This window comes from Muntiacus reevesi, chromosome 14, assembly GCF_963930625.1.
Source record: "Muntiacus reevesi chromosome 14, mMunRee1.1, whole genome shotgun sequence".
Lineage (NCBI taxonomy): Eukaryota > Metazoa > Chordata > Mammalia > Artiodactyla > Cervidae > Muntiacus > Muntiacus reevesi.
In genome coordinates, this window is record NC_089262.1 from 11,976,752 (window position 1) to 11,994,954 (window position 18,203).

Here is an 18,203-nt window from a genome sequence, read left to right on the forward strand (position 1 = left end):
GTGGCGATGAGCCTCCATCTCAGAAATCACGGCACCAAACCAACATTTAGTCAACACCTGAGAGGCAAGACTCATACCTAGAAAAAATTAATTTCTAATAATTTTCTGCCCAAATAAACTTTCCAAACTGGCCTCTTGCGTCTCACCTTATCTTGGTTCATCCCGAAGTTCTGTTTGGCCTCTCTTTATCTTGGGGGTCCCTACTTTGATGAGCAGCAGCACCAACTATCCAGTTTCCCAAGCCAGAACCAAGATGCATCAAGTTCAAAAGTGCCAGTTTCTTGAGGATCTCTTGAATCTGCCCTCTACGCTCCGCTCTCACTGCTTCCACTCTGGACACCACCATCTCTGGCCTAGATCCCTGAGTTAGCCTTCTAACGTTTCAGTTTCATTCCTTCTGTCCATCTTCTCCATGTGCAAATCTGACACACCTCCCCTAGTGGAGACTCATGAATGGTTTCCCGGTGCTTCGGTGAAGTGAATGTTGCTCAGTCGTGTCCAACTCTCTGTGACTTGATGGACTATACAGTCCATGGAATTCTCCAGGCCAGAATACTGGAGTGGGTAGCCAGTTCCTTTCTCCAGGTGATCTTCCCAACCCAGGGACTGATGACAACCCACTCCAGTACTCTTGCCTAGAAAATTCCATGGATGGAGGAACTGGTGGACTACAGTCCACAGAGTTGCAAAGAGTTGGACACGACTGAGCGACTTCACTCGCTCACTCACTCCTGCATTGCAAGCGGATTCTTTACCATCTGAGCCACTAGGATGAAGTCCAAATTCCTTATGACACCTCCAAAGGCTTCCACTTTTTTTCCTTTCCCACCTTCCACCTTAAGTTATATACGAGCCATATGTAACAGTTTCCAGGGTCTCAACTGTGATTTTACATGTGCCGATCCTTTTGCCTGGAACATTCTCTGCTGTTCCTCTTCTCTGAGATAATTTTTACTCATTCAGATCTCAGTTGAAGCATCTCTTTCTCCTGGAAGCCTTTGTGACCATCCCCTAAAGTAGGTTAGCAGTCCTTCCCTCACATTTCAATAGACTCTAGTCTTCACTTATTTCTTTAACAGAGATAAAACCTACGTATCACATCTTACTGAATGAGCTGCTCAGTTGACCCGTTAAACTGCTATAAACTCCATGATGACACAGGTCAGGCTTACCTTGCTTACCGTGTACCCCAGCATTGAGCCAGTGCCTGACACATGGTTGGTGTTCAATGAATACTTTTAAACACATGAATAAGTAAATCAACAAACTTTTAATCTATTTTTCCAGTTTACCAACAGTTTACTATTCTTGAAATCTGAATTAACATCTGCTTGCCTGCATGCTCAGTTGCTTCAGTCATGTCCGACTCTTTGTGACCCCATGGACTAGAGGGGGTCACAAAGGGTCAGGCCCCTCTGTCCATGGAAGTTTCCAGGCAAGAATACTGGAGTGGGTTGCTATCTTCTCCTCCAGGGGATCTTCCTGACCCAGGGATCGAACCTATATCCAGCATCTCCTGCATTGGCAGGCAGATTCTTTACTGCTGAGCCATGAGGAAGCCTTAAATTAACATTTAGTATGGATAAAATTCTTCTAAAATGCACTAAAGGAATATACATAATACTCATATCAAGCATAACATGAAAACCAAGATGAAACAAGAGGCTGAAATGTTTCTAAAGCAAATTATTCATGTGAAATCTTCATGGTCTATGACAGAGGTTGATAGCAAACAATAATGTCAACATTTAAGAAAGAAAACTATTATGGTTCCTTTACATTAAGATAAATGCATTCTTAACTCCAAGTGGCTTCTAAGAACCATTTATCAAAATCCATTTCAGGTTAATTAAAGTGAAGGCATGTTACCTTGTCAGAGTGATCTGGAAGGAAGTGTAGCCGGCGATGAATGAAGCCAACCTTGTTAAGCTCTGCTTCCCGGATCCGCCCACCCCAACCAGGAGGGCATTTCCCCGGGGAGTACGAATGACACGTGAGATCTAGAATATGGAAAAGAAAAAGTACATCTCATTTAATGTGCAATATTCCACTTTTTTCCTATTCATTCAATACAGGCATACCTAGGAGATACTGTAGATTCAAGCCCATGCCACCATAATAAAACAAACACTGCAATAAAGAAAGTTACACATATTTTTTTATTTCCCAATACAAATGAAAGTTATGTTTACACTCTACCATTAACTGTGCAATAGCATTGTGTCTAAGAAACCTGCACATACCATAATTGAAATATATTTTATTGCTAAAAAATGTTAGCCATCATCTAAGCCTTCAGTGAATGATCCTCCTTTTGCTGGTAGAAGGTTTGAAATATTGTGAGAATGACCAAACTTGACACAGTGAAATGAAGTGAGTCAACGCTACAGGAAAAATGACACCAACAGACTGGCTTGGCACAGGGTGACCACAAACCTTCAATTGTAAAAATTGCAATATTTGCTAAGTGCATTAAAGTGATGGGCAATAAAATGAGATATGCCTGTTTAAGCATTTTAGAAGATGTAAGCATCTTAGAACCAGAATAGATAGATACACTGGTTGGACAAATGAAGGCATTTCTGAAATAGAACAGTGGAGAGTAGGGAGATGTACCTTTTAGGAAACTCAAGAGGAGAGCAGTACAGAACAGTAGGCAGAGCCCAGACTGTGTCATGCTCTGGGTTTTCAAGGAGAGAAATAAAGGGGACTTTGAGGTTTCCTTTTAGTTTGCCCATCTAATTTAGAAGGACAGGAAAGAGAACAGAAAATTTCAAAACAATGTGTATCCTTGGAATACACAACACACTAGATTAATTAGAATATCCTCCACATTTGAAAACTAATGTAGTTTTAATAGAGGGCAAAAAAATTTCCAAAATATGGTATAAATGATGGAATTTGAAAGGAATAAACATAAACACTCGTATTATTTGGCAAAGTAAGGTAGCTACTAAGTGATTATGGGTAGACCAGAAGTCCACTCTGCCAGTCAGTAGCTTCTCACCATTAAAGTCATCTTTTTGGTAAAAGTCTGTGATTCTTTGGTTTTATTGGTATTCAATGAATTACTTTCACCATTAGGTCTCCAGCCCCACCTAGAGGGGATTACTGCAGAATTCTCCTGGATGCATTTTTCACCCCATGTGATGACTATCTCTACCTCCTAACTGCACTTTGAGCCTGCAGTATTGCCGTACTATCAGCTTTTTTTAAACTAATGGTCAAGAATTATATGGGAGCTAAGAAAGGATCACTTCTCTATTACTGGTGGAAGTTTTCTGGCATAGCCTGACCTCTGCATTCTAATAAAGTTTTGTTAAACATCCTTTTTCAGAACTCCCTCCACTGGCAGGTGTTACACTCTATTCCTATTGGGACTACTCTTGACTTTGGATTTTACTCCCAATTTAGTGTGAGCCCTATGAAATGAAGACCATTTTCCTGTTGTGGACCTGAGAACCTGGTTCCACCAAACCTGGTAGAGCCTTGCTCTTCCAGACTCCTACTCATCTTCACCATGTGATTCTCCCCTAAGTTGTTACAGTCAGGGGACGGGTGGTACAGGTGAGAATTCTTAGCATTTTCCCAGTGTCTGTTCATATCCTTTCCCTGGAGTTACTTCAAGAGGTACAGACAAGACAGGAAAGAAGTTACTGCAGCCACCCAGTCTTCTGTCTTTTCTTGGTTAGCTTATGCAAAATACATGACTTTTTCAATAACCATTTCCTTTAGTTGATGCTGGTGAATATATTAAGGGTTTAAATAATTATTATTAAGTAGGTATTGGAAACTTTCATCCCAATAACTTTTACTGCAACTGGGCTTAGGTCTGAAACTAAAAATTTCCATTCCCACCTTCCAGCACTAGGTGCGTACTTGCTCAGTGGCTTATTCGTGTCCAGGTGTTTGCAACCCCATGGACTGTAGCCCACCAGGCCCCTCTGTCCATGGAATTTTCCAGGCAAGAACACCGGAATTGGTTTTCATTTCTTACTCCAGGGGATCTTCCCCATCCAGGGATCGAACGCATGTCTCCTACATCTCCTGCATTGGCAGGTGGATTCTTCATCACTGCATGCCACCTGGGAAGCCCCTTCCAGCATATGAGAAACCCTTAAAACACATTTGACAAGTGAACATATATGTGAACAAACAAACAGAACACTTTAAAAGGAATCTCAAAGTCTAGTTAAAAACAGAAATTATAAGAGAAAACACAGTGAAGTGAGAACTTCAAATGAGGCTATCTTGTCTTACTATCTCAGACTGTGAGATAGAGATATTCATTTTTTAATTTCTGTAGCAAATATTTTAAAATGTATTCATGCCCATCCTGCCTTGCAGGTGCTCAGGCTCCAGTAGAGAAGAGAGACCTATTAATAGAAACATGCGATAAAGCACTGTGGTGAGTGCTGGGGTGGGCAGGAATGATAGCAACTGGAGTAAAAAAATGCAAGGAAACAACACTGCTTGAGAAGGCATCTGAGATGTGGGGCTGGGAATTCTCTCTAGATCTTGAACAATAACTAGAAGTGTATCATGCAAAGAAGGTGACACATGGGGCAGGAGCTGGGCTGAATTTTAAGAAGAGGGAATGGGATACACACAGGCTCAGAATCAGCAAAATGCCCGAAGGGTCCTCATCAGAGCGGGAACTTCAAAACCAGCTATGGAAATACTGGAAGATAGGGTATTTGGGGCCATACTGGGGATTTGGTTCAATTTCTGACCTATTTATCAAGCACCACAAGGGTGCTTGTCTCAGCAGCGCTCTATCCTGTGAATACCGAAGGGAATATATTGGGTATCCACCCTCATAGAGCTTATAGTCTTGCAGAAAAGACAAATACAAGCAGATGAATTCTATACAACAAAACACCTGCTAGGAATGTAGCACTGATAAGATGCTCTGGAATCAGCATGTGTTTAATCACGAGCAATTGATTTCTCTGAATTACACCCTAAATCGAGCACAACGGATATGACAAACCATATACACCATGATTTGAACTTTAACCAAAGAGGCAAAAGACATTTTGCAGAAATATTCTTGGTTTCAAATGAAAATCATCATTTTAATAAGGAAAGGAACTAAGAAACACACTTGGTTTCAGACCACATCCTGTTTTGCTGCAGTTTTCATCTTCAATCGTGTCTCTTGGCTTCCATCCTGTCTTATAACTAGGTTACACATTTCAAGGCTCACACTCACATGACAGAGTTAGAATGTAACGGTACACAGAAAACGAGAGTGTAGGTGAGAGAGCTGGCCTAGGAAGCAGTGAGAAATAAGGCATCTGAGCTCAAAACCTCCAATCACAGATTCTTTGGCTAATCTCAGAGGAGGTATGCTAGAGGCTGAGAGGGAGGGGAAAACACAGTCAAGGACCCGGGCTGCGGCACACATGCCTTGAATGTGATTCCCAAACAAAGTGAAGAAATGCATCGTCCGTGGGCTTCGTTGGAGGCTCAGACAGTAAGGAATCTGCCTGCAAAGCGGGAGACCTGGGTTCAGTTCCTGAGTCAGGAAGATCCCCTGGAGAAGGAAAGAGCAACTCCAGTCTTCTTGCCTAGAGAATCCCATGGACAGAGGAGCTTGACGGGTTACAGTCTATGAAGTCACAAAGTGTTGAACATGACTAAGCGACTAACACACACTTGTGCTATAAAACCCAGCAAAAGGAAAGTTCTAGAGAACTTCCTCAAGCAAAAGGTTAACATAAATAACCTCATTTCTAGCTGTTATGGAACCCCAAAGCCAATCAGATTTTGTCTCCAATAGATACCTAGTCAGGAAGTTGCCTTTGATATTATTTATTTAGAAAATGTGATTCTTTGGCTCCTTCCTTTCAATTAACTAAACATGAGGGTACCTCTATTCTTCCTGAAACATTTAACTCCACTATAAACTAGGAACTAATTTCAAGATGTTCTTCGTATTTGGTTTTGGAAGAACATTTGCACTCTTAATTCAACAGAGATGTCTCAGATTCTAAGAATTTAAAGTTTCCAAGCTAAGTGTCCTCAGGCTGGGGACATACAACCCCAGGATTTACTCACTGTTGTTCTTCTCCCTGATTTAGTCCAGCCTTATAGAAATGCCTTCCTCACACTCCTTAATTTTTCAGAGGGAGAACTGACTAGATAACCTCTGAAATCATCTCTAATTCTAAGATTTTATAATTATTAGAAGTGACAATTTGTAATTCTGAGGTCATTCCTCATGGATAAGCCTAAGAAATGGAAGACAGCCCCAAACTTGATTCTTTCTAATGAAAAGGGTGTATTCTGAAAAAATAATTGTCATCAACAAAGTGGGAGTATCAACAGGGTTTTAACAGCATTATCTCCCACCTTCCATACATTACATCAAGTAAATATCTTTTATTTCTATCCTTTGAGAATCCATCATATCCATCATTATAGTGATTGGAAACCTAAGTGACTAATATGATAGAGTAGACAGGAAACTGTACTTTCCTGGTGGATATCATTTAACAGAATTTTCATCCCAGCTCAAAGTCAATTATTTATGCATTATTGTTAATTACTATTTCCAACTGTAGTAAAATACATGCAATGTAAAATTTCCCATCCAAACCATTTTTAACAGTATAGTCCAATCCCATCAAGTACATTCATATTGTTGTGCAACCACCAACATCTAGCTCCAAAACTCTTCATCTTGCAGAAATGAAACTCTGTACCATTAAACACAACTCATTCTCCTTCCCTTGGCCACTACCAACCAACACTCTTTCTATCTCTCAATTTTCTACCTTAGGTACTGTAGAAGTGGACTCAAATGGTATTTGTGGTTTTGTGACTGGCTTATTTCACTTAGTGTAATGTCCTCAAAATGAATGCCCGACTTTTTATAGTTCTCCTTAGCAGGATGCAAAATAGAAGCAGGCTTTGTGCCTGTGCTTCTGACTCAGATGTCAACCACATTCATTCTATAGAGTGAAAACATTGAGCTGGAAGCAGTGTAGCAACACTGAATAAAATTATCATATCACACATTTGAAGTACACACGCTCTGATTTTAAACCTATAGGTGTGACATGTTGCATTCAGTTCAGAAATTAAATTGGAATAGAGCATTGGGTTTATTTTTAAACTGAACTTTCTCCGAGAAGAGGAAAATTAAAGAGGAGGGGGAAACGTCTGGTGTAAAGGCAAGCGTCTGTCACTCTGGGGAGGTGCTACTGGGCGTGGCCACTGACCTTGACTAAGTGGACCATGGCATCTGCAAAGAACACCAAGTCCATGCCCGCACCGCGGATGCTCTCGTTATAGAGCTGCAGGAACATATTCAAACGATCCTTCAGGTGATCAAAAGATTCAACAGGCTCATAAATCTTGGGCATCTCAGCATCAACCTCCCCAGATGTTTCACCTGGGGTTAGAAAAGAAATATCAACTAAGTTTCTCCAAATCACTGGACTTTACCACTTCCTCAACCTAATTTAATACACTCACAGCTTTACAATTTAGCACTGAACAATACTGATTTTTACCTAAAGGCTGGAGTATGTATTTTTAGAAAAGAAAGCAAACCATAGTCAAAGCATTAGAATTTTTGTGATCATATACAGTCTTAATTCTTTCTTGTCTACATAGAGTCAATTTCAAATAATGTCCCATACACTGAATTTCATTTATATTCATAATAGACCATTGGCATTTCAAGGATCTTCCCAGAGATACTCGCTTAATGGTCAAAATGAAAATCGAAAAAGTAGGGATTTAATGTCGAAATCCGCAAAAGAGATAGAGAATTAAATGAGTTTTTAATAAGAATAAAAAGAAAAAGGTCACTGCATCTGCTTAGGAAATTTTTATGATTCAGAAATTTTAAGTTAATAGTGAAGATAGAAGTGAATTTTGAGAGAAAACAGAAAAAAAAATTTCCTAAACATTGAATTATTTCACTGGGAAAATTATTAAAATTACTAAACTATTTTAAAAGAGAGAAACAAGTATCAGTTTAACACTTTTCCAACTATGATTATAAAGCATAATGCCAAAGAAAGAGCCAAATTTGGCATATATAAATTCACTATCAGTTAACATTTGAATATACTAATATATATTAGTATATTATAATATATATTAGTATATTAGTTGAATATACTAATTAGTTGAATATACTAATAGTATATTAGTTGAATATACTAATATATGAATTTCTAAATAACTTAGAAATTCACCGAGTATTAGAAGAGAGTCTTCCAAATCTTATAGTACATAATTACTTTCAATTGACCCTGTCCTAACATAAACTATATTAACTTTTTTTATGAAAAAGCAAGAAAATTGATTTAACATAATAAGACTGGTCTATTTGCAGAGCTCTCTCTAACAGAATTTCAATAGTCACTTTGTTATTTCATAAAAGTTCCATTCCAGCTTTGAGAAACAAAGTGTGTTAAAGTCACAAAATGTTCTGTATTTGCCTCTAGACTCATTCACCCCACGCCCACCTAAACCCCCAAGTCCCACCCCAAAATGCTGGAGTTGTACTCTGCACCTCGAACACACAATTACTTATCCTTCTGAATTAGAGGAAATAAAACACATAAATTCTAATCACCTTATAATGCTCCTACCTTTACATGATTTTTGGATGTGTGTGATCTGATTTAAAATAAACTGTATCAGCTTCTTTCTCTGAAAAGATCTATCCAACTTCATAGCCAGCAATAACCATCCTTTTCAACTGTTACTGAGAAACTTGACAGATCACATACATCCTTATCAAATCTAGTAAGGGGCTGCCTAGTCATTTTCAATCATTTAAAATCTATAAACAGCACATGCTTAAACATGACTTTTTGAAAAGTCATGTGAAAACTAACTTAATATTCATCCTCAGTATTAGAATAGGTTTCTAAATGAAAGAAAAATATTCTACTTAAGCTCAGCTATTTCTGAGGAAAATTAACTGGGCACCACTTTTCATAAAAAAATAATACAGTATATCTCAGTTGTTCACAGAATCATAACCACAAAATCTTGCCTCCCCATCACCCACGTCTAATTATATTCAATGGTCCTCTCAGGGAATGTGAGGTTTTCCTTTTCATTTTCAACACCTGGGAATATTCAAGTACTAATCATAGTGTTGCTATATTTCCTCTCGCAGTGAGTACAGACACAGACTGCCCAAGCCATCTACAGACACCATCTCATTTATCCCCACAGGACCCATGATGCATATTTCAATATTTCCATTTTTATAAAAGTAGAGGCAGGAGATTCAAGAAAGTTCAGAAGCTTGCCCAGCTACCGTTATGGGAGAACCATTTCTCAAATCTCCCTCTATACGACAGCTGTAAGCCTTGTGCACTGTCTTCTGCTGCACCCTGCCTCCCAACTCGGCCTTTATACTCAAGGCTGACATGTACAAAATGGTTAATCTTAATCCAAGATCACAAAGATACATTTGCTTAACACATTGTGGAGGAAATTTACGACAACATGCATACTATATCTATTGAGCACCTACTGTGCCTCGGCTTGTTTCAGCAAAGTTCGCTAGACAGAAATTCAACATCCCTGAACTAAACCTCTGTCATCAGAAACCCCTTTCGTTGTTGTTCAGTCGCTAAGCCGGGTTCAACTCTTTGTGACCCGTGAACAGCAGTACACCAGGCTCCTTTGTCCTCCACTATCTCCCGGAGTTTACTCAAATTCACGTCCGTTGAGTCAGTGATGCTATCTAATCCTCTCACCCTCTTCTGCCCCCTTCTATTGCCTTCAATCTTTCCCAACATCAGGGTCCTCTCCAACAAGTCGTCCCTTCGCATCAGGTCGTCACTGGGCAACGGATATCCCTTTGGAGGATTTCAAATTCTGCTTCAATACTTTACCTGTAGCTTCAGGCGCATCCCTCAAGAAATCCACAAAGTAAGTCTCAATTCCGCAATCCACCAGGAGTTTTTTCTCTTCACCAAACTCCTCCTCCACCAAGCTGACTAAAGTCATATCAAACCAGGTCACATCGTCAGATGCCGTGAAACGATCAGCGATAACACGTTTACACTCATGCTTCCACAGCCTTAACAGTTCCTGTTAAAGGCATCATTTAAATGTGTTATTAATTCCTGTTATGTCAGAGTTGGGAATTCAAGTAGGCAGTATCATAGAGGACCATCCTTCCTGATTTAGAATGTGACATTTTAAAAAGTTAAGCCTAACATTGCTGGTTTCCTTTTAATGTGAGCAATAGGTTTGAGAGCACCTTAGAAAAAAATCCTGGACTAATGGCTTTCATTTGGTATGTGATCACCAAAAAAGGACATTTTTGGTTGCCAAAATGATTGGGGGACAATACTGGCATTTGTACAGGGACGCATAATCTTAGGATACAAAATTGTCTATGAATATTACTGTCCTGTTAAAAAGTAGGTAAAATAAAATAAAAAGTTAAAATATCCTTAGCTTTATTCCAAATTGGTCTCATCTGTGTTCAGTCGCTCAGTCATGTCTGACTGTGACTCCATGGACTGTAGCCTACCAGGTTCCTCTGTCCATGGACATTCCCAAGCAAGAATACTGGAGTGTGTTGCCATTTCCTTCTCCAGCTAGTAAATAAAAAGTAGTGTCTATTTATTTTCAGCCCTTAAATTAAAACAAAACCATTCCTAGATAAAATACTAATTCACTCTGAATGACCAACAAACTAATACTCTTACATAAAAGTCTTATGCTTGTGATCAATTAGTCTGTCTGGATAAGACACCCACACTATGGCCAGAGCATAATATAAAAAGTTATGTATAAACAACTCTCATTTATACAACTGAGATAATTACAAAAATACATTTACTTAACACATTGTGGAGGAAATTTACAACGAAAATCTGGGTTATCTGCACAAAGCAATCACCTCATCTAGATGATCCAGGGCCCAAAGTTAACTGGAAGTTGAGAGAATTAATTGTTCAATATCGCTGTCCCAATAGCAAGAATAACAAAATTTGTCTAAGCATCTTATTTGATATGAAAGACTGGTGCAAATTTCTTAACTTGGTAACATTTTGCAAGATAGAAGGTTTTTAAGTTATATTGTGAAAGTGTTAGTCACTCAGTCGTGTCCAACTCTTTGCAACCCCATGGACTATAGCCCTCCAGGTTCCTCTGTCCATGGCATTCTCCAATTGCTCTGCCAGGGTATCTTCCCGACCCAGAAATCAAACCCAGGTCCCTCACATTGCAGGCAACTCTTAACTGTCTGAGTTCCCAGGGAAGCCATTATATTACTAATGTATAAATGTTCTTTGATTGCCAGAAAATAAAAGCTTAGTGAAATATATTTAATGACACAGTTAAGACAAAAGTTCATGACAAACCAATTGCTGGAACTGTTAATGTTGATTTAAAATCAGCACCAAAAAAATAGGTACTGAAAAAGTAATATTGGTGGTACAGTGGTGAAGAACTCGCCTGGCAACGCAAGAGACGAAAGAGACATGGGTCCGATCTCTGAATCAGGAAGATCCCTGGAGCAGGAAGCGGCCATCTGCTCCAGTACCTTTGCCTGGGAAATCCCGCGGACAGAGGAGCCTGCTGGGCTACAGTGCGTGAGTTCTCAAAGAGTCAGACACGACTGGCCGCAGCATAGCGGCATTCCACGAGCCATGAATTTGTCAATGACTTTGAGGGAAAAAATTAAATTACACGTTCACTACTGCTAAAATGACTCCCAACTCTCTGTAACAAGGAGAGAGTATTGTCCCCAAAATGTCTTGTCTTGGAGTCAGCCAGTGTGGTTACCTACTTTCTGAGCATCTGGGGTAAAGCTGGGTTTATCTTATCATCCACACTTGATGTGCTAGTGACAGTTTGACTGACATTTCAACTGTCTCTCTGTGTTTATGCGGAGAAGTCCCTAAAACCTATTTGCTTAACTTCCACCTCACTACCATCAAAGTCTGAAAAAGAAGCTGGTGTTGTCTTAGCCTGAGCACATAGGCCCTTCGGGGGAAAAAAAGTACTGCATTTTTACATACTATGTACTTTACAATTTTACATATTACATTCATACTGACTTTTACATAGTAGAATTTCCTTTTAATTCAAAGAGAATTTTTATAGTGCTAGGAACTGTTATATTTGAGTGTCTGTACAAATGCTCATTTTTTTGTCAAATGAAATTCAAATAAAATTTCTACTCTTCTGCCTATTTTCAGTTTTACCAATATTTGTAATTCTTTCAGTGTATCAAGTTGTATGGAAAAGAAAGATCATGGATGACTAACAAAAAAAAATGGTTTCACCCCTCAATTTTGAAAGTTTACTTATAAAGATAATTACTAGATTCCATATATATGCATTAATATATGATACTTGTCTTTCTCTTATTTGACACTGGATAACAGGCTCTAGCTTCAACTAACTCAAATTCATTCAGTCAGTTCAAATGATTCAAATCCGTTCCTTTTATGGCTGAGTAATATTCCATTGTATACATGCACCACTATATATATGGAATCTAGAAAAATGGTGCTGATGAACCTATTTGCAGGCCAGGAATAGAATCACAGACATTGAGAATGGGCTTGTGGACACAGGGGAAGGAGAAGGGTGAGGCAAATTGGGAGAGTAACACTGAAATACATACTCTATATGTAAAGCAGGTGGCTAATGGGAAGTTGCTATATAACACACGAGCCCAGCCTGGAGCTATGTGATGACCCAGAGGGGTGGGTTGAGGGGTGAGAGGGAGGCTTCGGAGGGAGGGGATTTATGTATATTTATCATTGATTCATGTTGTTGTGAATTGAAAGAAACTCACATTGGCAGAAACCAACACAACATTGTAAAGCAATTATCCTCCATTAATAATTTTTTAAATTTTCTAAAAGATAGTCACTTTGTAAAGTTAAATGTCAGGTTTATAATGTGAAGTTTATAATATGAAGACAGACATAATAAAATCAAGAGGAGTTTTTGCCATTATTTAGTATAAGAAAATTATAATGAAAAACAAAATCAATTTTACCTTTATTCTACTCATTAGAAAATAATAGTATACACTGTCTCCTTAAACATAAACCAAATTTAATTGGAGTTTTTAAAGAAAAAAATTTGGCCTACTTTCCCTTTACATTAGTGAAAAGCCACAAAAGAAAACAATATCCATGCTACAACATCCCAAAAATATTTTCATGCCCATAAAAATTACATTACTAAGAATATTTAGAGTTTATAATAAATAACAAAGTTACTCATTTTACTCTCTTATGCATCACTTACGTCTGGTTCCTTGATAACCTCTGGAGTAGTGTTCAGCATTCCCTGCCAGATCCTAGAAAGATCTCGAAGGTTAAAAACATAATGGAATTTTGCAGGAGTCGGGAGCATTTTAATCTTAGTCATTTGCCATAGTCGGCGTGTCAGGGGCACCAACTTCGCCACCCAATCTCTCACTTCTTCTGAGAAACCCCTCTGGGTACAGTAATATCCTACCCCAATCACACCTGAAAGAGGAAAAAAAGTCATAACATTTTGACTGACAGTTCAAATCAACTAAATTAAAATGAAAAACAAAATGTAGAATATAAATACAATGACACATTTTAAGAGTTAACCACATATTAAAGAAATTCTGATTAATTAATTTGGGGTGGGGGGTGTTAACCCTAAAACGTAGGTATAGGTTCAAGTGAGTTAGCATTCAAATACTGAAAAGCTGATTAAGAAATGCCGCTGAAAACTCTAGCTGAACTAATTCAGTATTATTAAATGGGTAACAGCGATGAATACATAAAGTTGCCTTGGACAGATAAGAAAAAGAAGGGTTTCACGAATCTTCTAAGATTAGTCCATTCTTTTGTTGCCATTCCATGCATTATAAAATATTTTAATTTACTTTACAGGTCCAGGCCAAAAAGGATAATTAAAAGTGATAATAGTCATTCATTTTGGTCCATTTTACTTCTCCCAAGTTTAGATAAGTCTGGTGTCATTGGTTTCAAACCTCTGCCCACTGCTGTGATTGAAGGCAGATATTGCCAATTCCACTACCCTAGGGCGCTAAGAAGACCTTCTAGTCTGCCAGAAGTTAATTAGGGTAATCCTAATTAGTTTTTCCTCAGTCTCAATTTCACCAATGGTAAATTAATACCTAACACGAATGCATGCAAAACTTTACACTCTCTCTGAAAAGAGTGATTCCATAATCAGTTTCTAAACTCATTTTCATTACTCAGTTAAATAAATATGGTTATCGATTGTGCTAGTGTTTCTTGGATGATTTCTGAAATACTACACAATGCAATCAATCAATAATTTATTACAACCCTAAAAATTACTCTGAGGAAAAGACTGGCTAATCCCCATCCTGAGAGATATTGATATTTCTTAGGCTAAAATCATTATATGGGTTGGTTAGGTATCAGCTACATAAACTGCTGGTGTGGAATATATCAGTCCAGACCTGAAATATGTGTATCCATGAGGAAGGCATCTCATCATGTCTAAAACCACTTAATATTTAACCTCCTGGCTTAAGAAGCTAGCGACAATATCTTAAAGAAATACATAGGTAGGGGCTTCCCTGGTGGCTCAGTGGTAAGATGAGTTCGATCCCTGGTCCAGGGAGATCTCACATGCCCTGGAGCAACTAAGCCCATATGTCACAACTACTGAGTCTGTGCTGCAAAGATCACGAACCACAGCTACTGAAGCCCACACACCCGAGAGCCCGCACGCTACTGAAGCCCACACACCCGAGAGCCCGCACGCCCGGGAGCCCACACATCCAAGAGCCCGCACGCCCGGGAGCCCACACATCCAAGAGCCCGCATGCCCGGGAGCCCGCACGCCCGGGAGCCCCTGCTCTGCAAGAAGAGAAGCCACCACAATGAGAAGCCTACACACTGCAGCAAGAGCAGCCCATGCTCTCCTCGGCTAAAGAGCCCGAGAAGCAACACAGAACCAGCACGGCCAAAAATAAAGAAATGAAATTATATTTTTAAAAAAGAAATACACAGGGAGCAAAGATCTACCTTGACACCCAACTCAATATATAAAAATGCTTTTACAAACAAAATACACTCTTGAAAGTGATGAAGGCAGCAGAGTAAGGAACCACGCAGGGCTCCCCTCTGTGTGGACCTCTGGGGGGATATTTTCTTGTTGGAACCCACGCCCCACTGACATTCATTTTACCAAAGATCTTGTCCACGGAAGCATCAGAGGGTAGCGTGCAGTTAAATATCGAGAACTGCCTCTTGAGTCGCTGCGGTATATCATTGCGTCCGCCCCCAGGATGGATCATAGCTGCTAAAAACTGGATGTCCACAATGCTGGTAAATTCCCCAGGCTTCTCCAGATTATAAAATCCATTCTGTTCTAGTAGCTGTCGTACTATCTCATTAGTAACCTAAGAAAGACAACTTTCAGAATTAAAAGGTCATTCCTTTATATCCCAGGACCTCAATAATGGACTTTATTGGAATTCAGGAATTGCAAGTTGAAAAAAATAGAAAAACATTTACTCATCAAAAAATAAATCAATGATGAACTAGACAAATAAAGTGCCCAACAGGATTGATTTACCTGGTCTCCCCACTCATTGATTATCGGCATATTCACATCATCAATGAAGACAGTCATCTTCTTTCCTGCTGGAGGGCCGTATGTGGTGCCCATGCGTTTGTCCACATAGCTCTCTATTGTCCTCTGTTAAAACGAAAATGTCAACAGAAACATCTGTGAAAATATCCCCTAAGACATGGTCGATTATTTTAAAATTCCAAGAATGTTTGAAATAATAGAAATTGCTCATAAAAACCCCAAAATGTCCCTAATTCGGGAAAACAGAGAATGAGGTACCTAAATTTTCTGGCATAACATTTATAACTTTTGAAAATCCGGTTTAATTTAAAAGTAAATAAAGTGCTAATCAATGTAAATTTTTAGATGAGACTTTTTTTTTTCATTTTTATTGGAGTATAGTTGTTTTACAATGTTACATTGGTTTCTACTGTACAGAAAAGTGAATTAGCTATACAGATACATATATCCAGGCTTCCCTTGGGGCTCAAATGGTAAGGAATCTGCCTGCAATGCAGGAGACCTGGGTTTGAGCCCTGGGTTGGGAAGATCCCCTGGAGGAGGACATGGCAACTCACTCAAGTATTCTTGCCTAGAGAATCCCTGTGGACAGAGGAGGCTGGTGGGCCACAGTCCATACATAGGGGCACACAGAGTCAGACATGGCTAGCAACTTATAAACGCTTGCAAGCATCAAAATATTTGGATGAGGCAGCTAGGCAGTCGGTGTTAATCCCAGAGATGAGCACCCAGGAGTGGGTGCAAGCTGTGTGATGAGGAAGAGACGTTGGTGTTTGGATATGCTGATGTTGTTATGTTCTAGATCATCTAAGTGGGGAAGTGCAGTTGGAGACACCAGTCCAAGGATACAGTTTTCAGTAACTATTTAACAGGCAGCAATTCCAAATTCAGGAAGAAATCTCAGCTTCTAGGTTCACAAACTATTGAATTTTTCTCCCTTCCTTTGTTTTTGCTTTTGTCAATTTAGCTTTCTAATGATATATATAGCTTACTAGTAATGTCCTGCTATTTCAAAGAAACTAGGGTCATAACAAAGAGGAAGAAAGTGTAGGTATGTGGCTATTACTCCATGTTGCCTCACTTGTCCCATCCTTGGCTTTTAGCTCTTAGAAGATCCCCCAAGACATAAAATCTTCATGTGCCTATGAGTTCTTATCAACGGATGAGAGACTATCTGGAAGACTCTAGCTTGCCATAGGGAGTTATCAGGAGATTATTAATTGCTTTATCCATTTAAATTCATTGAAAAGGAGAGCTAAATTTAGCCTAGTACATTACTTAAATGGTTTTCTTTTATGTTAGGGGATATGAAATTCTTCTTGCCATTGTATTGTTGTCATGGGAAATTTGTGTTGCAATTGAAAGGAGTGTGATATATTTATGTATCTTTCCATTTAAAAATGGTGAAAATTTTTCACATCTTTGGTATTATGCATTAAAATGATGACGGAAACCTACAATTTGAAATGACTAAACTGGAGAGTTTTACAAGGACAGTTGTATAAATTTTTCTTTCTCTCTTGGCCTAATTTCATGGGTGTATTAGGTTGGTGCAAATGTAACTGCGGTTTCAGACTGTGAATTTTAACTCATTATAACTAGGTTCAAACACATCTGAATTAATCAAAACAGGAACCATTGCAATCAACACACTTTTGCCAATGAGAAATAAGTTGGTTTATTCATGCAGGATAAAAATCTGTACTTTGGGATTAGACAAACTCTTGGAAAGCATTTTCTGCGTCCTGCTGGTTGTGGAAGCATTTCCCCTGCAAAAAGTTGTCAAGATACTTGTCGAGATACTTCAAGATACTATATTTTTTAGGTAGTCAGTTGGTGAGAGATCAGGTGAATACAGTAGATGGAGCCCAATTTGTAGCCCAATTTGTTCAACTTTTGAAGCGCTGGGTGACATGTGGTTGGTGTTGTTGTAGAGAAGAATTGGGCCCATTCTGCTGACCAATGCTGGCTGCAGGCCAGCATTTTCACTGCATCTCATCGATTTGCTGAGCATACTTCTCAGATATAATGGTTTCACCCAGATTCAGAAAGTTGTAGGGTATCAGACGGGCAGCAGACCACCAAACAGTGACCATGACCATTTTTTTGGTGCAAGTTTGGCTTTGGGAAGTGCTTTGGAGCTTCTTCTCGGTCCAATCACTGAGCTGGTCATTGCCAGTTGTCGGATAAAATCCACTCCTCATCACACATCACAATCTGATTGAGAAATGGTTCACTGTTGTTGAGCAGAATAAGAGAAGACGACACTTTAAAATGACGATTTTTTTTTTTATTTGTGGTCAGCTCATGAAGCACCCACTTATCAAGCTTTTTCACCTTTCCAATTTGCTTCAAATGCCAAATGACTGTAGGATGGTCGGCACTGAGATCTTCAGCAACTTCTCATGTCGTTGTAAGAGGATCAGCTTCGGCGATTTCTCTTAGTTGGCTGTTGTCGCCTTCCGATGGACGGCCACTATGCTCCTCATCTTCAAGCCTCCCATCTCCTTTGCCAAACTTCTTGAACTTGAACCACCACTGCACTGTATGTTTGTTAGCAGTTCCTTGGCCAAATGCATTGTTGACGTTGCCAGTTGTCTCGACTGCTTTAC

The 18,203-nt window shown here is 39.2% G+C and overlaps 1 protein-coding gene across 1 annotated transcript in view; it reads right to left on the bottom strand.

Annotated features, from left to right (window-relative positions):
* The window catches only part of DNAH5 (dynein axonemal heavy chain 5), a 308,357-nt gene that overhangs the window by 97,827 nt on the left and 192,327 nt on the right, over positions 1 to 18,203 (bottom strand). Inside the window, exons 48-53 of the mRNA XM_065905594.1 lie at positions 15,574 to 15,696; positions 15,184 to 15,397; positions 13,267 to 13,490; positions 9,879 to 10,077; positions 7,230 to 7,402; positions 1,870 to 2,000 (exon numbers count right to left, since the gene is read on the bottom strand). Of these exons, the coding sequence (XP_065761666.1) occupies positions 1,870 to 2,000; positions 7,230 to 7,402; positions 9,879 to 10,077; positions 13,267 to 13,490; positions 15,184 to 15,397; positions 15,574 to 15,696 (1,064 nt within the window). The remainder of the gene's footprint in view (positions 1 to 1,869; positions 2,001 to 7,229; positions 7,403 to 9,878; positions 10,078 to 13,266; positions 13,491 to 15,183; positions 15,398 to 15,573; positions 15,697 to 18,203) is intronic.